This window comes from Artemia sp. Qi Xiang Cuo, chromosome 8 (genome assembly GCF_049724085.1).
Source record: "Artemia sp. Qi Xiang Cuo chromosome 8, ASM4972408v1, whole genome shotgun sequence".
Lineage (NCBI taxonomy): Eukaryota > Metazoa > Arthropoda > Branchiopoda > Anostraca > Artemiidae > Artemia > Artemia sp. Qi Xiang Cuo.
Window position 1 is genome coordinate 76,842,937 of NC_142801.1, and position 27,897 is coordinate 76,870,833.

Sequence of the window (27,897 nt, forward strand, 5' to 3'; positions counted from 1 at the left end):
GTGACAGTAATTATCACCTGTGTAAGTCATTGCGGAAATGTTTAAGTCAAGTTAGTGGCGGAAACGGTATATTAATAGCTAAGGGTTGATACTTTAGATAGAAATAAAGAATGCAAGAATTTTATCAAAAAAAGAGAATTATTTCCATTGCAAGAATTAAAGTCGTAAACAGTGGTGGGTTTACATGGTTAAAAAGAGCATATTTTATAGTCTTCTAACGAATATAAAGATAGCAAAGTGGAGCTTGTATTAGAGTGGGAGGGGGGATTTACCTGAATATACTGGAGGGTGACCAAGGAAAATAATTTTATTTTGAAAATAAAGAATGAAAATATACTAAACAGAACTCACATTGTAAATCGATGTAGCCAAGGCTTCTAACTCTTCAATAATATTCATTGTTATATCCTTAGTGTCACAGGACTTTCTGATAATTTAATCACAACGCATGTCCGTTATATATGAAATCTCAAGGGCGAATTGAGATTTATTGGGGTAACCCATATGTAAGCGACTCTCCGTTTGTTTTATATGTATTTTTACCTGACTCTCTGATTGGTTTAGAAGGAGGCATGTACTTCCTGTTTCCTGTTCCTGGATCATAACATTCTCCCCACCGATTATGTAAATCAAGTTCTCGGAAATTCACTTCTCCTAGATCAATACATTCCCCTGGCGATTATGTAAAATCACCTTTCGTGTCATTACACCTGGCCAAACAACAACAACAACAAATAAATCGACCGTGACATCATCCATTAGACATTAATAAACCATGAATAAATGGAGTTCCGTTCGGAGTTAGACTCAATTGTAGATGACAGCATGGTGTTCGTTCAGTATTCTATGCCCATATATGGTGCCCCGTCACGAGTTATAGATCAATACATTTCCCCTCCCCCAACGTTAATACACATTTGTAAACTTCACCCCGGAGTCAATACACTTGAAAACAACAAATAAATCGACCTTGAAAAAAGGGGTCATTGACCCGTTCGTGGATCGATAATCCTTGAATAAATTATGTTCGTACAGCGTTAGACTAAATTGTAGATGGCAGCACATGTGTTCGTACGGGACCTCCTGACCCCTCTCTACTCATAATACCAAATTACTTTTAAAAACAAGCATAATTGCATTGTGTAAATATTTGTTTTCGTCTTCATATATTCTACTGCAACTCAGGAGCCTGTTTCAGCATGACTATGACTATTAAAATATAAATTAAAATATAAAATATAAAAAATATAAAATTTCAAACATGAATAGCTGCAAAAACCTGTTGTATAAATCAATTAAATTAATAGAAAAGGCTAATAAAAAAAAAAAGAAAAACATGAGAGCTGACTAAAATGTCATACTAAAGAAAAACAATAAATGATCTTATTATAAGTTGTTATAAGCATTCATAATGCGCAAAATTGTGTAGTAAATTGTGTAGAAAAATCTAGTGGCGAGATGAATTGGTTGACACTGATGTAAAATAAATCTAAACAAACTGATGGAACATTAATTTAAAATTAATATTGACAAAAATTGCTTAAGAAAGAACATACTTTGATCTTTATTAGGCCAAATAATTGTCAAACTTTTAAAGATTCATAGGCACTAACAGTTGAGAGGGGGACAGCAAGTGTTTTTTTTATATATAAAATTATTAAAACACATTTTTTGAAACACTTCTTATCTCCGTGGACTTCTTACTGATATAAATTATGACTCAGTGGACACGGAAGCTTCGTGAAAGCTTCTTCTGTCGTCAGCAGACTCAATCCCATATTTCTAGGTGCACGAAGATGCGCATATATAATTCATCCATGAGCTCAGTCCTGCTCTACGTGGATGAGATATGGCCCCTCAAATCCACAATCTTGAGCACGATAGACGCCTGCCAGACGAAAAAACTTCGTCGAATCGGATGGACAAGCTCCAATAGGGCAATTTTGTTAGTAATGAAAGACTCCTTGCTCTTACTCACCAAATTCCATTCTTAATACAAATTGCCCAGCAAACTATCAGATGGTTTTGGCATCACTTTCCCCGTGGCATCACCGACAACCCCTGCTAGAATTACATACAAATTTGACCTCACATCCCATAAATGGTTACGGCCGAAGGGTAGATCCCGGACTAGACGGATGGACAGGCTTCGGAAATTCCTCAACATGGCTGACATTGCTGCTGTTGAGGCCCCTCTCATAGCAGCAGATCATTACACCTGAAGGATCAAAGTTGATATGCTCTCTACGCCCTATATCATGCGGCAGGAGCCTTAAGTAAAGTAATTCAAGACTTCTTATCTACAAAAAATACACAAAAATAAAAACTAATCTTGTTTCCTGCTACTCGTAAAAATATTTTTTTTAAACTAATATTAAAGCCTATGGCGGTCATGGCATACAAGATTTTTCTATATATACATTACAAAAGCTGTCACGACTGCTCTACGTTTTTCTTTCCAGTCTAAGAAACTCAATTCTTCGAGTAGCAGGAAAAAAAAGTCACTTTTTATTGCATATGAAGGATTACATATTATTATATTTACTTATTTGAATTATTTGCTTATTTTTACTATTTAATAGACAGGATAAAACCATTTTGTAATGTATATCATATAGAGAACTCACAGTAGAAAAAAACTTATTTGCTTTTTTTCTGTTTTTTACAAGTTGTAAGGTCACATTCTAACTTTGTCTTGTTTATTCCTTTTCCTCACCTGTCGGCAAAGAAACCTGTTTCTATTGCGAAGACACCGGGAAAGATGGAGAAATATGGTATCGGTGCACTTCTTGTGCATTATGGGCACATCTAGAATGTTCCGGATGGGACACTCCTGAGGGGTATTTATGTGACATGTGCTCAAGAAAGTAAAATTGACTTAAAGTTCTGCAAGGTCATAATTTATATGAATATTTTTTTTTTGGGCGCTTGAATTTTTGAAGCCGTTTTTTAGTATGGAAAGATGTTTTTGTTTTTTTGTTTTTCAAATAATTGATTTCTAATTATGTCCATACTTTCAATTACATTTTTTTAATTTCCTAAATACAGAATTATGTAACAATATAAATATGATGATTTCAATTTAACGTGTTTATGTCATTGAAATTTCCCACATTTTTTTATTTACAGCCCTTTTGTAGAACATGATATTACCAACTGCCATCACCCCTAGGATAGTGGGTAATACCGGTCGAAACTGATTTTGCAAAACAATGTTTTATGCCTGTATGTAATCTTGCTTAAGACTCAATTTAAGTATGCAATAGGTAAAATATACTATGTTAGCGATTTAACGTGATTAGGTTTGAATTTTATTTTTCTTTTAATTTTTATTCTCAATTTACCTTAGGTGAACGCCATTACCCCAGTCTGCCCTAAGCGATTATTTTTTTTTTACATATCGCAATTATAAGGACTGCCATTTTAGTCTTGCTTTGAATCTGAAAGCACTATTTTGCTAAATACACATTTATCCGTATCATTAACTGTTGGACAAGGGTACATTCATTTGTGGTGTTATTTTAAATATTTTGTTTATATTCCAGAAGAATATAGCTAAAAAGTATTTACAATTATATCTTTTCTGTTTTGAACGGTGTGGGGGATTGTCAGAGTCAGGCCACCTGTCACTACCACCTGCGTGGCTACGTGACTGATATACAAAATTCAATAATACTAAAATTCTCATTAAAACTGGTATAGATGTTTTAATATTTTTGTATAGCCTATAGATATTTAGAGTCAATTATCTAACAAGCTGTAAAAAAAAACTAGGAGCATGTTTTAAATGCTACGGACAATCAGCATACAGACAATGTTTAATGAAAATTACCTTTTTTCATTTATAGTCGGTCCGGTTTTTCATTCCATATCTTATAATTACAACTAAATTATTCCATTGTTACAAATAAAAAATAAGAAATAAAAAAAGAATATATTTGAATATTTAAACAAAAGAACATATTTTCTCTACGGAAGTGCGTGCAAACACATCAATTTTACTGCCTCCCTAGCAATTTGGTTTTCCAATATGTTTAGTGATATAGTGTGTGGATGTTGACATCTAGAATAAATTACCTGATAACATACATTCTCCAACAAAAAAAACAACAAAAACCGTACTACAAATACATGGCACTGATCCTCACAAAGCCTAGAAGCAACCTAAAAAGCTGGAACTGGCAGGGAAGATGACAAAGTTACTATGGGCATGGTTACTATGGTTACTACAAGGTTACTATGGTATTTAGCGAAATTAACTTTTTATGTGCATCGAAATTAACTTTTTATGTGAGCTGGAAACGCAGTAGCCGTGATGAGCGACTGTGAAATTTCGTTATGGAGAGAAGTCTGCGAAAAATCTTCCATGGCATATAGTCCGTGTAAAGTTTAAATTTGTCTTAAGTAAAAAAAAACAAAACAAAGGTACATTTTAAAATAAATATGAATAAATATCATTTTAGAGATTTTTTACCTTTCAGGAGAAGACCAAAAGCCTGGTCTGCTTCTTCTCTTTTCTGGGAGCACACATGACACAGAGTATAAATGCTTTCAAATAAGTTTTGAAAAGTATACAGCTTCAATATTTAAAGAACCAAGGACATAAAAAAAAACCACGCTGGGTCAACGGTAGGTTTATATACTCCTTAAAGTAACATTTTTCATAAGAAATTCATTGGCTATTCCAAAGTTATAAAGTTTTTACTGAAGAAAAAACATTGTCGATGCTACTATGGTGAACTGTGAAAATAAGTAAGCAAAAATGATTAGTTAAATTTGACAACGCTCTTTGTCCATCGAAATTCGACATTACGGGGAATCCACACCTTTAAGAATCACCCTGTCTCGTCCAATATAAACTTATTTAATTTGTAAGTAAAAACTATTTAGAATTGATTGGGCAGTCATGCCGTATCTTCTAGAGCTTGGATCAAATATCCGGATAAACGGCAGAAAAATAAAAACTGGCACCTACTTTCCAAGAAATCTTAGAAAAACCGTTGAACTTCCCCTGTTTTGTGCTGGATATAGAGACATCCAGTTTTATTGAAACTTTTACCATTAGAAAGTTCGATTCTTTTTTTTAATTAAAAAGGGCAGAATTATTTTGAAGTTTAGGAACGAGCAGTCCCAAAAATTATCCTAGCATACCTGCTATATATATATATATATATATATATATATATATATATATATATATATATATATATATATATATATATATATATATATATATATATATATATATATATATATATATATATATATATATATATATATATATATATATATATATATATATATATATATATATATATATATATATATATATATATATATATATATATATATATATATATATATATATATATATATATATATATATATATATATATATATATATATATATATATATATATATATATATATATATACATATGTATATATATATACATATTTCTTTAGAAGCACTATTAATTCAAGATGTTATAGCTTGGATATGGTATGCGATTTATTGGAATTTGTTCTATTTAATACATTTATAAGATTTAGTGGGAATTTATATAAACAAACTGTAGGTATTTCTATGGGTGGGAATGCAAGTCCATTCATAGCAGACCTGTTTTTAATTCAATTAGAATATGAATATATGATAAATAAAAATAGCCCAAGTAATGTAAAATATAACCTTTCAAATAATAACATATATCTAGACGATCTCTTGGTAATAAATTGTGCAGAATTTATTGAGATTTCAAAAAATATTTATCCACAAGAGTTAATTCTTGAGCCTAGCTATGGGATGGGATACTCCGACCATTTCTTAGATTTAAACATTAATATTTCAAATAATAATAAATTAGTTTTTAAATTATATAATAAAACGGATGATTTTAATTTTGAAGTAATTAATTTTCCATATCTTGAAAGTAATATACATTCAAATATTACTTATTCGGCTTATTATTCCCAATTATTTAGGTATGCAAAAATATGCAGTAATTACACAGATTTTAAAAATAGATGTAAAAAGCTGAGCGAAAAACTGATCTTAAGAGGTTTTTCAGCCAAAAAAATTAGTTGGCAATTCAAAAAATTTAGTTTCATGTATCATGAACTCTTCAGTAAATATGCAAAAAATTATAAAGAAATACTGGATGATATTTTAATATAATTTCTCGTGCGCTTTTCTTTTTTTTTTTGATTTTTGAGTTTCTAGGGGTTTCAAACAAGCTTGAGGATCTTTAAATTGGTAATTGGTTCCAGATACCAATAAAAGGTACATCTGGACATGTCTTCATTTGTTCCAGAATGGTCTCTTTCAGTGACCTCTGGGATTTTACTATGGAAACATTGAAACACTTTTTGTATGTAATTTTTAATAGCTTGACTAGTATGCATGTATTTCACAGGTTTTACCTGACATAGGGTTACCATATAGATCTTATGGTAGAGGTGCCACCGTGCTGGGTAAAGAATGTAAAGCCTCGAAACCCGTTAAGGCCGGTGGTATTTCTCCTGATGAGCCCTAAATGGAAGGTTTTACTTGGAAATATTTTTCTAGATTTAAGGTGCTTTTGCTGGTAATTTTACAACGACTTACATTTATTGATGACAACTTTGCATGGATTTGGACTTTTCTATTTGGTTGATGGTTTGGGTATACTGTTTGGTCCTAGGTAGTTGGATGGATGTGTAAGATGAGAACCTCGTTCAAGTGCACATTTGTCTCAATTGCTGGATTAGGATAACAGTTTTTTTTTTTTTTTTTTTTTTTTTTTTTTTTTTTTTTTTTTTTTTTTTTTTTTGCCAAGTAATTACCTCTTAAACATATATATATATATATATATATATATATATATATATATATATATATATATATATATATATATATATATATATTATCACAAAAATTAAGAAGAGAATTAAAAAAACATAATATAAATACAACATTTAAATCAGGACAAAATATAAGCTCGTTGTTAAATAAAGGGAAAGACAAGGTACCGAGAAATTTGCAAAAGGGAGTATACAAAATTCCATGCTCTTGTGGTAAATTTTATGTGGGAAGAACGCAATAGATTTTAGAAAATAGGCTACAGCTACACAAGAATGCAATAGATTGCGCTCTAAAACAAAACAAAACACCAGAAACGTTTGAGTCAGCTGTTGCAGAACATCTTTATAATTTTCCTCATCACAGTATTTTATTTGATCAAACAAAAATAGTAGATACGTCTGTAGGACTTTTACAAAGCTTCAGGGAAATTAAAGAAATAAAAAAAGATAATATATGGGGGTATTAGTATCAATAGAGATGAAGGGGATTTTAGGATCAATTCGATTTATAATAGTTTAATTAAAAAGCAGGTAAAAGTTTCAACCAGTACTATTTTGATAATAGTTCAGATACGAATGACGTCCTTGCGGACAAAGGTCAGACTGGGATAAATATTGGGAAAGGTAAACGAACTATAGCTAAGCTTAAAAGAAAACGAATCTGTTAAATTTATCATTCAAACAATGGGTAATAAGCCTATGAGTTCTATGTAGGAGTTAGGGGCCGGGGGTTAGCTGACCTTTTTTGGTTTAGTTTAAGTATAAATATATTCTCATTTTTTGATAGATGTCAATTTATATTCTGTGAGAAGGTGTGTCAATATAAGCATTCGATTGTATACGGCAGTGAATGGAGTTTGTTTATTTAATATATAAGTTTTCTTTTCCTATTTATTTATATTTTTTCTTTTGTTTGTTTAGTATGTTTTTTATGTTTATGTAAGATTTTTTTTTCCGTTGAGAAAGGCTCCCGGATGTGGGGCCAAAATATTCGGAGTATTTGTGTTTAATTAAATGTGTTGTATTCACTGCTTTATAGAAATTAAAACCCGTTTTTCTTGTTTAATTTTTTGTTATGTCTTTCTTTTATTAAAATTTGTGTATGAATATACGTTTTACTAAACAACGTGTTTAGCCTATTGCTTGTACTATGTATAGTGTTGATAATAGATAAATACCTCCGTTAGATATACAACTGAACTCAACAATCGATCCTTCTTGGTAGGGGCCTGTCACTCCGTGTATTTCACTTCCTCCTCCGTCAAATATCTTTGGAGGGCCGGGTGGAACTAAAAAAGAGAACTAGTTAACAAATAATATGAGAGTTTAACTAGAGCAATTTATTTCGAATCGAAAAAATATTATTACATTCGTGAAAACAGCATATCTTTTTGTCTGAAATTGATTTTTTTATTATTATTATTCATCAGTATAAGCACTCAGAGGAATCCTGATTTTCGCTATTTACACAATTCGTCGATTCTTACACAATTCCTCCTATTTTCGTCGCACTTATAGTTAAGGCTTTCTGAAATATTTTTGGTAAAAATTTTCATCGAACAAGTAAAATGCTTTTCAAAAATATAGCTTTCGAAAATAAAAACTGGAGCAATATTCGAAAATTCGAAATTATATTTAAGCAGCATTTAAAACTAGCCTGTCTGGGTCAAGTTTAAGCAAAGCCGAAGAGAAATACACTTGCGGCTTAATGTCATTAAACTGAACCCAATTAAAAATTGCGCAGCAGCAGTAACTAGGCTAATAGATATATCAAATAAAACCATTTAAAGTTATAATAGCAAGGAAAATTGAGGACAAAAAGCTTTTATACCTCGTTATCGCCGTGATTATCGTGATATCGTTATCGCCGTGATATGGCAAGTTTCTACCTTGGGCGTTTCAGATTTTTCATTAGTATTATATTTCGAAGATTTAACTAAGAATCTGCGTTGGCGGGACACCAATTGGGCGGAGGCGGGGGGACGGAGGGAGGGAGGAGGAGGGGGGATGGAAGGGCTCCCCCTCTAGGAAAAAATAATAATTAACCTTTTTAACTGTTACATTCTGCAAGATGCAGTTTGCTACAATCTGCTAGCCTTATAAACGACTGACTAAATTCGTCATGGCAAGTTTTCATCTTGAGCGTTTCATCCTTTCCAGTTGTAAAGTATTTGGAAGATTTGACGAATGATATGTGTAAGGAGGAAGATAGCTGAATATGAATACATTTAGAGGAAATTCTTGCATTTAGAGGAAATTTTAACTAGGTTTTCTTGCATTTAGAGGAAATTTTAACTAGGTTTTCTTGCATTTAGAGGAAATTTTAACTAGGTTCAAACTAACACAAAATCTTATACACTCGGCGCAAAATGCACCAATGGGTTATCTACTGTTTTTCACCTCGCGTATTTCAAGAAGCTCCACTTGTTCTGTCGTGTGAGGTACCCTTCTGCCGCGCCATGTATCTTTGTGCCATACAAGGGACACCTCAGATCACGTGTATCATGCTTACCCATGTGTATTCGATTATCAACAGTGGACAGTCGACAGAGTGGACCCTTCTGAATGCTTGCGGAAAAAATGTCTTTGTATATAAAATTATATGATTTATGAAAGAAAAAACAGTCAAATGAATCATAAAAAAAACTAAAAGAACTTAATCATAATATTTAAGTTGGAGTTTTAGATGAAGAGGTTAAAGTCACGTCTAGGTCGGTGTAATAGGTATCATACGGATTCTACAACTTAAGAGGCTTATATGCAATTTGCGGAGAGCATATTTCACCTCGTTTTAATTCATGCATAAGACAATAAGAAAAGACAAGGCCCACCTCTTTTTTATTAGTCTTCTTACTAGTAGATTTAGCAAGATTAAAAAAGATCGCAGTTTTCTCCCCTTCTTAACCAATGGCAATGCTGAAAGTATACCCAGAGTTATACTTACTGTTATTAGCCGCGTTTGCCATTTTTAGGTTGTTGCCCGAACATAAAGAATCCGGATAACTAAATTCTGAAGGGTCCTAAAACGCTCATTGCTCAAAGTTTTTTTTCTTAAATTTTTCTTTGACTTAATTGCACAATTTTTCTTATATTTTTCCTTGGGAATTAGCAGCATAGAGGTGGTGGATGTTAATATGTCTTATTATATTTTTAGATGGGCATTTGACACGGATTTTTTTGTAAGAATTGTTGCCTGATTTTTTTTTTTTTTTATATATTTTTGACATCCCTCCATAAAATAATTGAAATGAGATATAATGTCTGAACCATTTGGGTTTGGGCTTAATAAACAGACTCAGGCGCAAAAGTGGTAAATTTTTGGGGATTACGGATACAGTTTCATAAAGCAAAACCTTAAGAAATATAATGAAATATACATAAAAAAGAGGAAAATCGTGCAACCTCAGGATCTATATACAAAAGTTTCAATTGAGCAAAATCCATGAAGGTGTATTTGTTCACCTCCTTCCAGTGTTCACATCCCCTTTGGTATTCACTCTCTTTACATCCACTTACTTTTCCCTAATTGGGTCACGGTTTGTCAATTCAGCGAAGGGAGGATTGTTTTATTCTCCCGAGATTGGTTCAAACGACTCTTAATTCTTTCCCAAAAAATTAAAAAAATATGACCAAATGTATATTCCGTATTTTTGAATTTTTAAGATTTGGAACAATCTTCACACCATAACGGATAACAATAATTGAACAGTTTCATCACAGGTAATAAATTTCCCTTAATGAAAGCATTTTCTCCATATTTTCTCATCTGTAGAGATATGAATCCAATGTATAACTGTACACTCATTATATGAAATTTAATTTTCTTTTGTTTGCACTAGGAAGAAATTCAATTAACAGCATCCGCTACAGAAACGCACACCCATTATGGAGAAATATAACTTTCCACATAAGAGAGCACTTTCTCTATAAGAAAAAAGTATTTCAGTAAATAAACAATTTTTAACTATCAAAACAAAATGTCTCGAAGATTTTTTTCAGCTAAATTCGAGTATACAACTGACCTTGCTTAAGTGATATATTTTCTAAACAAGGATGTAAAAAGAATATTGTTGAATTGTCGGCAAATACCATTAAAATAAAATCCAAAAATCATTACACGAAACCTTAGACATTCAAAAATATACCCTTATAACCATATCTGGTAGGGAGGTTTTTCAAACGGTAAAAATGCGTTATTCCAGAAAGTTTAAAACACCCAAATTTCACAGAAAAAAAAAACAAAAAAAAACAATAACTATTCAAGAATCACAGGAATAATAACATAATAGATCTTCACCGTAAAATTCTTTGAAACAATAAAATATTTTAATGTGTCTCCCTTTGGATTTTGACGGAGGAAGCAGTTAGGGAAGGTCTGAAAAAACAAGAAGAAGGAAGTAGCAAGGTCTTGATGAGCAACTTTGCTTGGTACCGTGCAACCACCTAGTTTCCTTTAAATTTGCGCGCTGATTCATGCTAAGCAAAAGTTCTACAGACACAAAAAAAAAACAGTGACAAAACAGTGTGGAAGACTAGCAGCTTCTCCACCTTATCTTCTAATTGCTAGGCATATCCCCACTAGGATACTCCAACTTCAGCATTTCGCTGCAACATTTTGCAATTGATAAATCCTCCTGACCAGTTGTCCCCCAAGGAAGGGGGAAGATATACATTTAAAGGGGGCAGTTTGAATAACTTTTGTACAACAATTACCGTTGTAGTTTCTACCTTGATAGAATTTCCAACACCATAGTTCTCCAAAGTCTCGAAGTAAAAATATTCTTGGACAAAAACAAAAGATGGGTCGCTAGGGCCCTCCCAGCTAATGAAAAGCACCCTTCTCCAGAGGATAGATTTCAATGAACGAGTATAATATTCTCTTCCTATAGGTGCTCCCCCCGAGACAAAATTGAAAGATAGTTTTTCGTCGATCAGACTCCATACCTTCTGGCCAGAGATAGAAGTTCATATTGGAGTTACGTTCAAAGTCTGATGTAATAAGAGGTATTAGAACGACCTTCGAGGGTGGATAAGACTTAAAGTTGTTAAGTCCTTGGTCTTTCTTTCAGTTGTGACTATTTAATAACAAAAGTATTTACATCATAATGCTTCGAGACACCCCAATATATTAAGATATGTTAGATATATTTCTTAGGTATGTTTAGGTTTCATACGTATCCAGAAAAAAATGAGCCACTGATTTATAATATTTCGCAAAATTAGCTATTATTTGAGATATAGGAATTAAATGATCCCTTTTCTCTAACCTCAATTTAATAACTGCAATTTTATAGCTCCTTTTATTTTGTTAGCTGTTTTACTACAGGCTTCCCTCATTCCTTTTAAAACAAAAAGCATTGAAGACTCGAGGAGCAACAGAATCCTAGTTAAACCATAATAGTTTTATTCAGCTGGCCACTAAAAAAAGCAGAAATGTTTAGAATAGATGGTTGCTAATTTTAATTATTGCTAAAGTAGATAATTAACAAAGGGAAGGACAGTTAATAAACTACTAATTAAAGTGATTTGACAAATAGTATGAATTATAATTCTGAAGTAGTATAGCCAATATTTCATAGCTATATTTGAAATGATTGAATTTGATGTTTAGAGAAGAAAAGTGATAATGAAATAGGAAAGATACTTAAGGCTTGAGCAATTAATCAATAGCTAAATCTTTGAAATGTTTAGAGATGAAACAATATATTGGTTTCTCAAAGTTGAAGTTAAGCCTATGAAATTACCCTTCTTAAAGTGGAGAATAACATCTCTAAACTTAGAGGGAAGGCTTCCTTACACGAACCATGGCCTTTCAAACAGGCTTATCCTCTTCCTTAAACAAATGGGTAACCATTTTAAATCTGCATACTGGTCATTTGAAGCCGCAATATAAACTGAACGACTTTAAGACTGAAACTAAAGTGGTATGTGTGATAATAGAAACGAGTTAATCCGAAAAATCAATTGAGTCCCATAGCTTAGCCGTAATCAAGAGGTGGCACAACAAATAGACAAATAGAGGTGGATAAATGGCTCTAATCAAGTTTTGGTCCAAGCTCAAGACACTAAATATTTACCAACTGAGAATGCTGATGTTTGACAACTATTTTACTATTAAATCCATTTACAGTTTGGCTTTAGCAAGTCAAAACATGTTATATGGTCTCTTCGGTTAAATTGAGATTAATTGCCCATCCCCTAAAACTCAGCACACTTTATTGAATGGTTAAGCCAAATCCCCGAGTTTGTCTGGTTTTCTCTAAACTTGTATCGGAAACATAACGCCTTTTGAATAAAAGTAGCTGATTTACTTGGCAAAACTTTAAAAATATGCATTAAACAAGAACATTTAAAGCCATATTCTAAAGCATATCAACAGGAACCACCCAGGTTTGGGCGTTAAACTGAATCAATCATTAAAAAAAACGTTGACTTGGCACTTTTTGCCTCCTTTGCTTCTTCTAATGAGTCACTGCTTATTAACGCAATCACTAATATAAAAGATATGTCTAACCATTTTTAATTCAAAATGTTGTAATTACATTGTTATATCCGCATGTCTATGGGATTAAAATTGCATATCCAAAGGCCCTGCTAGTGCTCTGTACAAAATCAACAGTGAGTATTTGCTAATGCAACATCATGTGGCAAAGGTCATACTGCCGCATGGTGTCACAAACGTTACCAAATGTATGCACTCTATACCAAATGAAGGGCTATTATATAGAACGTAATCACCAGTTTTACACCAGCTAAAACCAGGTTATACACCAGTGACACCAGCACACCAATGACACAAGGTCAAAGGGGAAGGTCAAAGGGCGGCGGAAAGTCATGTGAAAGGTATTTTCAATCAATCTGGAGAGGGAATTTAACCTCTAGTATCCTCTCATTTTTGATAGTATATTTGGACTGAGCATATAGTATGGGTGCTAAGGGTAGAACGGGGACCTTACTATTGCAGGAATAGATTAGCCTGAAGTGAAAATCATCTTCGCATGACACAATTAAGTGGCTTGGGAAACTCCCCAGGATTACTGTGGATCACACTGAAAATAGTACAGTCCTATAGGTTAGTTTTTGTGTAGATCGATTTATAATTATAAGATTGTCATTCATTAAATTCTGTTTATTATTTTGTTTGTTGCAATAGCCAGGTGTTGTTTTTTTTTGTGACCAAGATCACGTCATGTGCTTATATGCACAAAGGCGGAAGAGTGGGGATTATTTCCCAGGATTAACATTCTCCAAATGAACCGTCCCCTAAAAATGTAAACAGGATTTCCTGAAAAATTACTTTGACATTTCAGGCCCCACTTGAAAAAGTTTAAAGTTGTCATTTTTGTCCGAGGTGATTTTCATTTTCAAAGCTCTGTTATTAAATGGCAATCTTTAACGTAACGTCCAAGACGGCGGAGGTAGAAGACCTCCTTTTTTACATTATACAGATTTTAAATTAATGAAGACAAAAACTGAAAGTGAAAGTTTGTTCAAAATGAATGAAGTTTTAGAGGTTTCGTGAGTTCAGGGTTCTAGAATAGGTATGAAAATTAATGTTAAGAAGACTAAGTCACTAAGGCTAGGAATAAGTGAAGATGAAAAGGTGACGTTAGGTAATGAAAACATTAATCAGCTGAACAGCTTTACTTACCTTGTTAGCATTATTAGCAAAGATGATGGGAGCAGTGAAGATGTTAAAAGTAGAATAGCCAAGACTCCGGGGGTTTTTCACAGTTAAAAAAAGTTTGGAAGAACAGGAAGATAAATCTGAAATCAAGATTGGAATATTAGAAACTACAGTGATGACAGTGGTCAAATATGGCTCTGAAGCATGGACGCTCCGAAAAGCGGATGAAGATTTGCTAGATGTTTCTCAGAGAAGTTGCTTAAGGACTGTTCTGGGTACCCGACTGACTGACCGTATTTCAAACAATAGGCTATACGAAAAATGTGGTCCAATACCACTCTCTAGGGCTATAATGAAAGAAAGGTTGAGGTTGCCAGGGCACGTTGTGCAGATGAAGGATGACAGACTGCCGAAGATTGTTCTTTTCGGCCAACCGTCTAGGGCTAAGCAGAAAGCAGGTCGTCCTCGTCTGGGGTGGAAGGACGTCACAAAGAAAGATTTAAAGGAAATGGGAACTTCGTGGGCGGGTGTAAAAAGGGAGGCTTTGAATAGATTGGGGCGGAGGAGGAGCATGCGTAGCTGTGTTGGCCTCAGGCGGCTTGGTGCTGCGGTGAGTTGTCAGTAGTAGTAGTAGTAGAAGACAAAAACTCCTTAAAACAATATCTTGTGAGTAGAGGAGGGGGTACCAGCGCGACGCTTCACCCCTGCTGCCACCTACAACTTTTTTTAACACCATATATGAGCACGAGAACCACGTGGTTTATGGTTTTTGTCAATGAGAATTTGAAAAACAGGAATTCGTCACATTTATGTATGTTTTCTGGGATGGTTATGTGTGTTGGTCGATTTATTTGACGTTTTTCATGGATGTTTAATGGTTTTTGTCAGTGAGAATTTGAAAAACAGGAACTTTGTCACATTTATGGATGTCAACAGCAATTCATGTCTGTTTTATGGTTTTGTCACTTGTTGTTCGATTTATTTGATGTTTTTCATGTCTGTTTTATGGATGATCCAGAAATAGTATTTGATGTTGTTGTTCAAGACAAATGTTATGAGTTTCCCGGAAACAGTTAGATCACGTGTTTCCTTCTCAGCCAATCAGCGTGTCGGATACATCCTCCTTCTCAGCCAATCAGAGGGCTGCTTATATATGATTTCCCCGTTACATAACAATTCGCCCTTGAGATTTCGTATATAACGGGCATGCAATGTGATTAAATTATCGGAAAGTATTTTGACACCGTGTAAACAACTAAAATGGATAATATTGATGAATTAGAAGCCGTGGCAACTTAAATTTACCATTTAAGTTCCTTTTTATTTTAAAAATTATTTTCCTTTGACATCCTCCATTATGTTAAGCTAAAACATAAATTTATGCCTTTTCCCACCACCCCCCCCCCCCCAAACCATACAAACATCATTATACTCACTAGGAAAACATAAAATATATTCTTTTTACCCTAACCCCATCCCCCATTGTTTTACAATCAAATTCTCGCAAAAAGAAATAGTTTTCTTTTCGTTAAAGTTTGACTTTTCTCTATTGTGATTTAGTGTCTACTGACTTCTGTCAATTTTTAATGTAAATGCCGTTCTGTTTTGACACAAGGCTCTCCGGTGCGAGGCATATAATTAGCTCTGACCCTTTTTAAAGCATTTCCTGCTCATTAGCAGTTTAGTTTCCAAAGATTTCACAGATTCAAAAGGACACGACTAAAAACATGTTTTTATTTATTGGATAACTGAAAAAGAATCATAGCTCAGATCAATGCTTCGATGTTTGACTAAATATACACATTTTCAACGTTTAGTATTAGGAGGGGGGATTTTCTTCAAACAAACTAGGCCGGCTTTTGAACGTCTCAGTGAGCTGTAATTCTCAGATACAAAAGGATGCGACTAAAAACATGTTTTTATTTATTGGATAACTGAAATAGAACCATAGCTTAGATCACTGCTTCGATGTTTGACTAAATATACACATTTTCAACGTTTAGTATTAGGGGGGGGGATTTTCTTCAAACAAACTAGACCGACTTTTGAACGGCTCAGTGAGCTGTAATTCTCAGATTCAAAAGGATGCGATATCTTTCGCTGGGGGGCGGGGGTATTTTTCCATGTCTTTTCTCAGGGATTATTTTCCTCGGGGTGTTTTTTCTGGGGGTAGGGTAAATACCAGCTATCATAAAAGGATATGGAAAGATAAAAAAATACCGTTAATACTTTAAATGCATCAAACAAGGCATGCTCAATACAGATTAAAACCAGAAAAGAACAGAAATGCCTAAAAATAAGAAACTAGGCTGACTTATATAGGCCGGCTTTTGAACGGCTCAGTGAGCTGTAATTCTCAGATTCAAAAGGATGCGATATCTTTCGCTGGGGGGGGTGGGGGTATTTTTCCATGTCTTTTCTCAGGGATTATTTTCCTCGGGGTGTTTTTTTCTGGGGGTAGGGTAAATACCAGCTATCATAAAAGGATATGGAAAGATAAAAAATAGCGTTAACACTTTAAACGCATCAAACAAGGCATGTTCAATACAGATTAAAACCAGAAAAGAACAGAAATGCCTAAAAATAAGAAATTAGGCTGACTTATATAGCCCGTCTTTTGAACGGCTCAGTGAGCTGTAATTCTCAGATTCAAAAGGATGCGATATCTTTCGCTGGGGGGAGGGGGTATTTTTACATGTCTTTTCTCTGGGATTATTTTCCTCGGGGTGTTTTTTCTGGGGGTAGGGTAAATACCAGCTATCGTAAAAGGATATGGAAAGATAAAAATAGCGTTAATACTTTAAATGCATCAAACAAGGCATGCTCAATACAGATTAAAACCAGAAAAGAACAGAAATGCCTAAAAATACGAAACTAGGCTGACTTATATAGGCCGGCTTTTGAACGGCTCAGTGAGCTGTAATTCTCAGATTCAAAAGGATGCGATATCTTCCGCTGGGGGGGAGGGGGTATTTTTCCATGTCTTTTCTCAGGGATTATTTTCCTCGGGGTGTTTTTTTCTGGGGGAAGGGTAAATACCAGCTATCATAAAAGGATATGGAAAGATAAAAAATAGCGTTAACACTTTAAATGCATCAAACAAGGCATGTTCAATACAGATTAAAACCAAAAAAGAACAGAAATGCCTAAAAATAAGAAACTAGGCTGACTTATATAGGCCGGCTTTTGAAGGGCTCAGTGAGCCGTAATTCTCAGATTCAAAAAGGATGCAATTAGTATATTTCACGAAATTTTTTTACGTTGTGCTTTCTTAGTGATAAATGCTTTGTCTAAACAAAATTACATGGATGATGATACTAACTTTCTTTCTGTAAAAAAGGGGCAAATTATTTCAATACTAACTTTTTTCTCTTCTTTTTAAGGCCAATTATGAAGAATGCGTGCCCCCTCCTTCCAAGAAAGCGAGGGTTAATAATGCGGGCCATGCGAAGGCTACTGTCCGGCAATATGGTAGCTGGCCGAAGCCTCCAAAACAAGTGCAATCATCTGTTGAAGAATGTAACGCAGCCGGTCCGTCCACCTTCCATCATACGTTGCCTGGGCCTTCAAGAGCTGCCCCACTTATGCAAGGTCAGGAAGTGGCCCTCCAGCATGCACTACCTGGTCCTTCGGATGCCCAAGTGCAGCCGGGATATAAACCTGTAAGCATTTTTTCCTACCTTTCTATTTCTTCCAATTTTTAGTCCTTTTCAATCCCAATATAAACTTATCTCTGTGAGATATTAACCCCTCACCCCCCCCCCAACCATTGTTTTAAATTTATCTCCCTCGGAGATATCTAAATGTAATTTTTTACAATGAAACCACTCTTTTCTCTGCTCCCCCTCCCTCGGAGATATCTAAATGTAATTTTTTGCAAAGAAACCGCCCTTTTCTAATCTTTGCTATCGCTTCGATATCTCATAAGCGAATATTTTTAGGTAATTTCTATTAATGCTCACCATTTGAAACTCAAAATCCCCATATTTTTCACAATTGATTATCACATAGTTTCAAGAGAAGGAACTGAGTGAGATTATTCACATTTATCTATTTGTCACATATGAATCCCGTAATTTGCGCAAGGATATTTTAAAATAATTTTCAATCTTACAAAGTCTTGCCAATATTTTAGTGATGGAGAGACATTCCTGAATAAGAATTAACGGTTCTCGAATTTAATTGTACTGTTTCCCAGAGAATACGCTTGGAAACAGAGCAGACACGAGCTTAAAAATAATCTAGGCTCATTTGGAGTCATAGACAACCTGTACGGGGAGTAGGCGAAACGACTTATGCCACCTAACAATACGGTTTTTTGGGACATTATTTAAATACCCGGAGCCCGGACGGCACTGGTGGGTCGGGGGTGTGGTGTGGGGGCATGGTTAGGGAAGCGCCGGGGGGATGCGCCACGGGTTAGGGAAGCGCCGCGGGATGCGCCACGGGTCAGGGAAGTGCCACAGGGATGCGCCACGGGCCCGAGAAGCATCGCGGGAAGCGATGCGGGGCCCCAGAAGCGCCACAGGGATGCGCTGGGGCTCCGAAAAGCGCCAGGGTTGGGCCGGGACGCGCTGTGGTGAAAGGTTTGGGGGGCGCTGGGGGGGGAGCGCCGAAAAAAAAAAATTTGAACACTGAAAATAAACGAACAAATTGTCGGCTTCTATGTCATATCTTAGATTATCTTAAGTTGAATTAACCAAATGTTATTAAGCAATAATAATCCAAATTTTAAAAGCAGTAGGGATGATTTGAACACTTTGAAAATAAGCTATTTTTTCACTTATAGATTGGGCGAGCATTGGTCCCCTACTCGCCGTCCAGTGAAGAAGGGGAAGGAGAGGATGCACACGTGGAGTCCCCCAACAATTCACTATGGGATGATTTACATCAAATTCCAGATAATATTGACGACTTTTTAGGTGATTTTTTAAATGTTGATAATAGCGCAGTTGAGCTGGGTAATGTAGATAATTCAGATTCAGACTTAGCATTACTAAGTCCAAACACTAGGCAAATTTTAGATGATTTTGTCGGTGGATTGAGGGGAAACCCTTCCCCCTCAGATTACATTAACATTTCCCCACTTCACTCGACTGACGCAGCTTCCCCTCGGCATATGGTTTAAAAGGTAGTGGGAGGGGGTAAGATAACCGACGGAGAGGAGGGTACATCTCTCCAAGTCTGTAAGTTGTCCAAAAGAATTTTCAAGAATATCGTTTATTTCATTAGACCGCTTGGTGATCCCTTTAATACACTTATGGGTGGGAAATTTGTTTATGATCCAATAGAAATTGTACACAACTATGTAGACAAAATTCGTGCACTTCTGGAGAACCAGATTCAGTTGTGGGGGAGGGATTCAATTAAGGTCTCCTTTGTTTTAAAGGTTTTTTATTTGAATGAGGGAAAAAGTAAAGTTTACTATCATTTTATACATTCCGAGATGCGTTTGGTTTATTCAAATTTAGAAAATTTTGAGGGAGTTTTCATGGATTGGGTCGATCAAATTATAACGCATCTCGAGAACTTTAATGAAAACAGTAGTGGCTCTCTAGTTCTTTTTGTTGAAAATTTAAGCGTAAATATTTATAAATTTAAGAAAGATTTTATTTAAAGAGGGGGGGGCAGGTGGGCCTGAAAGGGAGACAATTTTAAATTATAATCCGGATCTAGAAGGTTGTCAAGGTGTCCAGCGGATCTGTTTTGAAACAGGTCATATGTGTTTAAGATATGCTTTCCTCATATCAGCCTGTCAGCCTCTAGCAGATGACGCTACCAAGAAGAATTTGGATCACTGGGCTGTACACCGGAAGGAAGGGTCCGTTTTCGCAGTTGTAGATTTTTATTGCCTAGAAGGAAAATATCCAGTAACAGTTCGATCTATTGACCTTTTTGAAAGGGCTAATGCCCACTTAAATATCGGCGTTACTGTGGTATAATACGAAACAGAATTTGAAGATGGAACTCGCTCTAAAAAGAAGGGGGTGGTTTTCCCAGTAAGGGCTTCGTCAGTTGATTTGGTTAAACACTGGGTTTGGTTGCTTTACACACCACCTAGTCAACCGAATATAATCGGGCATTTTAACCCTATTAATGACATGAGTAGAGGTCTGGGGGGTGGTAGGGAGCTCGGGGAATGTTTCTCCTGTCCAACATGTCTGTCACAATTCCCTAGAGAATTGAAACTACGGAATCATATGAAGCACTGTAGACGATATGGCTATCAGACAGTAGAAACGGTTTCAGGGGATAGGGCAATTCTACGTTTTAAGAATTTTCAAAATACCCTTCTCCAATGCAACAAAATATCTTTGGATTGTGAGGCTAAACTAGTGGAGATGAATGACCCACAATATCACAACCGGGTCAAAGAACATCAGGCCATTGCAGTCTCCTACGCCCACGCACAAAGAGATAGTTCTAACACCATGCGGTTGTTAGAAATAGTTTACACATTGGATGAGGGACCTGGATGCATAGTCAAGGCACTGACTAAACTGATTGGCACGGCTAATGGCGCTATTTCTCGTTTGAGAAATACCCATTATCCAATGGTGCTGTCTGCAGAGGATCGTCTCGCGATTAAAAATCAAAAAATATGTTGGGTTTGTAAGGGAGAGTTTGCAGAAGTGGATAAGGGGACTAAAGGGAAACGTGGGGGGCGGGGGAAAGTCAGAGATCATGACCATTTGGGGCAGGAACGAGCATCTGGGGGTAGTAATTTTAGGGGGGTTGCGCTTCAATCGTGTAATTTCAATGTTAGCCAGCAGTTTTTTATCCCTGTTTTTATTCATAATTCCAATTATGACTTAAAATTTATTTTACTGACACTGGCACGTATGCATAGGGAGGGAGGGGGAGTAGATTTTCCATGGGTAAATAGTTCTTTTATCTACAACATTATTCCCAAATCAGCTGAGAAGTTATTGCTTCTCGAGCTGAAATGGCAGGTAGTGGATAATGGGCATAGGTGCTGGAATAAAATCAAGTTTTTAGATTCCTTTAGTTTTTTCTCCAAGGCATTGAGTCAATTGATTCAAGTGAAAAAAAGCGACAATTTTGATAGCTTTCCCTTGCTTAAACAGCACTTTCCAGACAGTGAAATGTATGACCTGTTGACCTGCAAAGGTATATATGCGTACGACTATTACTGTTCTGGCGCACGCTTAAGTGAGGAGAAACTACCTCCAATGGCAGCTTTTTACAATTCACTGACCAACAGTGAATGCACAGCCGCGGAGTATGAGTTTGCCAAAAAGGTGTGGTCCAAGAGGGATTGTAAAAATGGGTGGGATTATTGTAGACTGTACTTGGCCAGTGACGTTCTAACTCTGTTGGATATAATCTGTAAGAACACAGACCAGATCTATTCAGAGTTCGGGTTAGATATAGGCTACTATTTTTCTACACCCCATTTAGTGATGGATTTAATTTTAAAAATTAGCAGGGAGGAAATAGGCCTAATCACCGATGTAGATCAGCACCTTTTTGTAGAGCGTTCAATGAGGGGAGGGTACGTTTTTCACGGGGACCGCGTCTTATCAACCGATCCGAGCGGGCAAAGCACCGGTGCAAAGTCAAATGCAGTGTTTTTGGACATGAACTCGTTAGACCCCTCGGAAATTTCCAACTACTCTGTGCCTTCTGGTAACTATCAATGGCTTGAGAATCTTTGTTAGTTTCCCGAAATTAAAATAATTAAGGACAACGGATCGCCTGTATGGTTCTTGGAAATAAACGGCCACAGTCTACTAGCAGTTCACGAAACAGCCACAGTGGTTGTTTTTCCTTGAATAAATCTACCAAGGTGCAAGGACTCGCTGAACCCATACACTCGGTCATTGGGTGCGGAGATGGGGATGCATTGGACTCCCTCCAAACAGAAACTGATTGCTGATTTGGACCCTAAAGTGAATATCGTTGTTCACCATGTGCTTTTGCACTGGATGGTGAGCAACGGCTTCAAGATCACTAAAATACACAGGGTCCTACAGTTCAATCAGCGACCCTATTTGAAAACGTTTATCGACACCTTTGTCGATAAACGCTCTAAGGCAAATTCAAAGGTGGACAAGGAAATGTATAAGCTCATTCTAAATTCAGCGTTTGGCAAAATGTGTGAAAGCGTTCGTAATAGATCTCGCTGCGACGTCGTGACTGACCCTCTAGAGTGTGCACGAATTATTGCCGACCCCAATTTTACATCGTTCACGAGCATAGAGGCCGGCATGGTTCTTCTACACAGGCGAAAGCGAAATGTGGTACTGAACAATAATATTGCAGGAGGCAGTTCAGTACTAGAAATTTCAAAAAAGCTCATGTTGTCGTTCTTTTACAATGTGTGCAAGGTGCAATGGCCACGGAAGGGGGAGGTTCAAGTTTACTATGATGATACAGATTCTTTGTTGTTAAAGGTTAATGGGACTGAAGATTTTTTGGGTGATTTAGAAAAGGGGGTGCACATCAGCTCACGGAGGGATTTCACCAACTGGAATCCATCTCTCTGCCCCGAGTTGGTGAAACTTCAAGCCCCCAACCAACTATTAAAATTAAAATCAGAGACGGGGAGTGATTTGATATCCAGGGGGTGTTCCCGGGCCCCAAAGTTTATTGCGTTGAAACTCATAGTGGGGACGAAAAGAAGGCGTGTAAAGGGGTGCCTACACATTTTGTAAAGAGCAATTTCAACATGAGCGTGTATAGAGACTGTGTAGAAAGTAGCCTAGTGCCAAGAGCACAAGTGCTTGCAATTCGATCTCTACAGTATAGAAATTATACTGTGAGAGTGGAAAAGAATGCAATGTCATGTATATCCGACAAGGTCTATGTGCTCGAGAATGGTGTGACTGTCCTACCCCACGGCCACTACCGTATTTCAGACCGAGTTGAATGCATTGACTATCGCAATCAACTTGGTCTGGATAAATTAACCTAATCTGACTAACCACCCCCAACCTGTTCATAACTCAACCTCATCTAACCCAAGCACTAACCCAACCACTAACCTGTAGCAGTGACCGGACAACTATTGTAGTGTTTTTTTCCACCGCCGCTCCCGGGGGGTGGGGGGGGGGCCTTCCCGCGGCCGCCCAGGGGGTGGGGGTGGGGGGGGGGCCCCGCCCGCGGCTGGCCGGCCTTCGCCCCCGCGGTCCCCAGGGGGAGGGGGGATCCCTTTAAATTCATCATGTTCAACTGTGCTAGTTCAGGTTCCAAGTGTGTGTGTATATTTTCTGTGGTACAAAAAGTGTTGTATATAAAATTGTTTAAGTTGACAAAAAGTGTTGTACAGAAAAGTGTTGTACAAAGATGTTGTACAGAAAAGCGTTGTACAAAAAAAAAGTGCTGTAGATGGACAATAGTCTTTAAAGACAAAAAGTGTTTTTTATTGTACATAAAGTATTGTACAGAAAAGTGTTTTTAAAGACAATAAATGCTTATTTATAAAGTGTTATCATTGCCCTGTGTTCATGTTGAACAAATAGAGTTTTCAATTTTGACCACCGGAGAAATTTTGTCAACTGTTCTTGTTGAACAAGTGTTATTATTTTTATCGTTGTGCATGTTGACTGCAAATATTCGTTTTCGTACAGTGTCGAAATAAATACTGCCATGAAATATTGTTTTTTGCTGTTCTTGAATAGATAGATCTATGGGAAAATTATTGCTACTTATTCATTGAACACATATGATTTACAGTTAGTTGCAGTCCAACTGTTGTCCCCAACAGCAGCATGTATCAATTTAAAACACCCTTCAGATCGATTCTGTGTGGACCGTCAATGTCGGGGAAAACAACACTTTTAGCTAGAATAATTAAAAATTGCGATAAAATGTTTTTGGAGAAACCGAAAAATATCTACTATTGCTATATTATTTGGCAGGAGTCCTACGATCAAATAAAAGCTATTTACACAACCATACCAATACAATTCATACAGGGACTTGATGTTTTCAATAGTATTGAATCGAACTCATGGCTGATAATTGATGATTTGGCTTAATCCATTGAACAGTTCTCACAGGAAATGCTACAACTGTTCACCGTTCGCTCCCACCATGAACACATTTCCGTTACTATGGTTCTACACAATCTGTTTCATCAGATCAAATGTATGCGAACACTTGCATTGAATTGCACCGTCTATATTATCTATCGAGTCGTACATGAGTCTAGCTTGCTCAGAACTATCCATAAGCAGACATACCCCGGTGCTCCAAAATTTCTGTTGTCAGCGTACACTCAGGCGACTAGCAAGCCCTACGGTTACATTTTGCTGGATCTTAATCAGAGCACGCCCGAGGATCTACGTGTAGTCACCGAGATTTTCAACAATGAAATTACAGTATATCTTCCGGTGAACAGTAGAAAGGACTATTAGTTGTCATTATGACACTGAAGAAACTACACGAGCAATGACATCTGTTTTCCGTTTTTAGCACTTCAAAACTATTGCTTAGGAAGGCTATATTCAAAAATGGGATTGACAATGATTTCATTAATCTAATATCTGAACTGTGTTTAAATTTAACCGAGGGTAATGTTCAACTGCCAGAAGGTGTTAGACAATAGACAAAGCAACGTCGTTCCACTTTACGCGCCTTGTCTTGTAAAAACAAGGGGAAAAATTTAAAAGAAAACGGCTCCTTCAGGCGGGCTTTTCACACTTACTACCAATAATTGCAGGACTTGTAAACAGTTTTCTCTAGTGAGAGAATGGCAAAACCATATAAATTGACACCATTTGAACTTTTCCTCTCGCCCGTCGAACATTTTGAAGACAATCTAAGCAAATTCATTAACGATGAGAATATTACCAATGACAAAAACTGATTTTACTTCAAGATGCACTGCGTCGTATGGACATACATAAACAAGCTCGTAAGAGACCTGCCACCGTCACCGATCCCCCCAAACAGAAAACATCTCCACAAAATTCTGCAGCACAGCAATCAAAGGAGAAGGAACTGAATTCGATTGTATTGAAAATTGGAAACCTATTGCCTTTGACCTATCGAGAACAGAGTAAAAGAGTATTATCTTATCTCATGTTGGAAACTGGCGATCAAGTTCAAGTCGAGAGCACAGGGAAGCGAATTATAATTCAGGGAAAAAGTTATAATCTAGTTGATTTAATTTGTGATATGGTGACGAATCGTAAAGGACTCTTATCCTTTGACGATAATCTATACACCTTTCTGTGTGCAATAAACTTTCCCAAAAGTCTTATTGGCAATAAGCAAATTCTAAAGAAACTAAGAGAATATAGTCCATCAACAACGCCATTTAAAAAAGAAGAAGATTCAGTATTTGAAAATACTATCAACGCCACTGATTTTACAACACCTGTGACTGCTAGTCAAAAGCGAAGACAAATTAATTCACCCACCAGTATGCCAAAGGGGGGTGGTCCTTACACTCCGTGTCTACTTTCAAAATGGGTGAAGTTCTGAAAGGTGTCTATGAAAACATTGGCGAAGCGGGGAGATTAAGTTCTCCCGAAGCGCTTTCCGAAGCTGTCTCAGGCACCACCACATTGAAAAATGTACCGGACTATTTAGAAAGTCGACAGAGTTACACACTACCTCTAAATCACAGTATTCACAGTAATCACTATTGACAAACTAACGCCTTTTCCCCTGTTCATATAAAGCAATCGGATCTTGTAACTCTAGATACACTTCAACAAAGTTACAATGTCCCCTACAAATATATTCTAGTGGCAATCAGTATCTTTAGTCGCTATGCCTATGCCATTCCACTACGGTCAAAGAGAGGTGTTGAAGTTGCAAGAGACATTGAAAGTCTTCTCTAACAGGATTCGTATAGAAAAATTCAATCGGATCGTGGCAGTGAATTTGTTAATCCTCGTGTTGCAAAAGGTTCTTTTGAAATATAATAAAACACTATATCACAGTCACAGTCCGATAAAGGCTGCATTGGCTGAACGATTAATAAGAACGATTCGTCTATTAATTTCAAGGCATTGTACTTTGAAAAATACACCGGCTTTTATTCATGATTTAGATAAAATCATGCAGATATACAACCATCGACCCCATCGATCTCTGTCCAACTCTACACCAACGGATGTTCACTACAATGAAAATACATTTGATGCTTTTCTAAAGCAATACTCCAAGGGTGAAAAAGAGAAAAAGAAGAAAAAATTCAATGTTGGTGATACTGTTCGAATTAATAGAACCACCAATATTTTTGAAAAGGGGAATTATTTATGGAGCACTGAGCTTTTTAAAGTGTCCAAAATCCTAGACACTGTACCAATAACTTATCGACTGCGAGATACCAAAGATGATGAAATTCTCGGTGGTTTTTATGAATATGAACTGCAAGAAGTTAGAAACACTAGCGAAAGTTATCAAATTGAAAAGATATTAAAGAGTCGTACACGCCATGGTAAGAAACAGTTGCTTGTTTGCTAGCTAGGATACAACTCAGATTTTGATTCTTGGGTCAGTGTTGAAGATATTGACAATGCCCAATGATTTCTATGTGACTTTCATGTCCAATGTTTCTGATCCTCTCTAAAATGATCTGAATAGAACATGTGATTTTTGGACGAAACTCTCCCCCACCATCAAATTCGAGGGAAAGTATGAAGTGGCTCTTGTGGACTGTATTCTCAAAAATACCTATGACATCCTGAGAAAAGATCGTAAATATGAAATAAAAATTAGACCCTATGATTGTCCGCCACCACCAGGTGATCAAGAACAAATTCAAAAAATGAATTGGATGGATTATCCATACATTGAATTACCCGGCGAGGAACTCACCTGTATGAATGATTTTTGTCATAACATCAATAAAAGAATGTCCGATCATAAAATGGGTGATTTTCATTTCAACTATTTAAAGGAGGAGGGTAAGATCTACATTAGTTCACCTATTGCTAACGAAAAGATTTTTCTCAATGATAACCTAAGGGACGTTCATGGCTTTAAACTCAATATAATCAATGGTAAAAGTGCCGGGAACACTAATTTCATTTTTGCTGACTACCCGCCTGCCTTCTCGACAGACACTTGTATATTTCTCTATGCTTCATTTGTGGAAACATCTCGGGTTGGTAATTCAAATGTTCCCCTCCTACGAGTTCTTGAACGAAAAACAATCAGGAACATATTCATCACTACAATATAAAGCATCTTCAGTATATCCCCGTAAACACTTCCTATTTGGAACTCTGTCAGTTAACACTAAGAACCGAATTGGGTGATCCCATTGCAATTTCAAAAGGTTTGGCTGTGATTACATGTCATTTTCGACCCATCGTTCAACAGCAAGATGTCTAATAGAAAAGTGGTATTCACTTGTCCTGATATTGACTGCTATGTTAATACTCTTGGTCCAAGACAACAGGGCAATGGAATGGACTATTACAAGGGTCACTCGTCAATATCTGGCT

At 36.2% G+C, this 27,897-nt stretch overlaps 1 protein-coding gene across 1 annotated transcript in view; it reads right to left on the minus strand.

Moving 5' to 3' along the window:
* The window catches only part of LOC148949806 (B-cell receptor CD22-like), a 392,914-nt gene that overhangs the window by 249,224 nt on the left and 115,793 nt on the right, over positions 1-27,897 (minus strand). Inside the window, exon 4 of the mRNA XM_089093108.1 lies at positions 8,019-8,129. Coding sequence (XP_088949234.1) covers positions 8,019-8,129 — 111 coding nt within the window. The remainder of the gene's footprint in view (positions 1-8,018; positions 8,130-27,897) is intronic.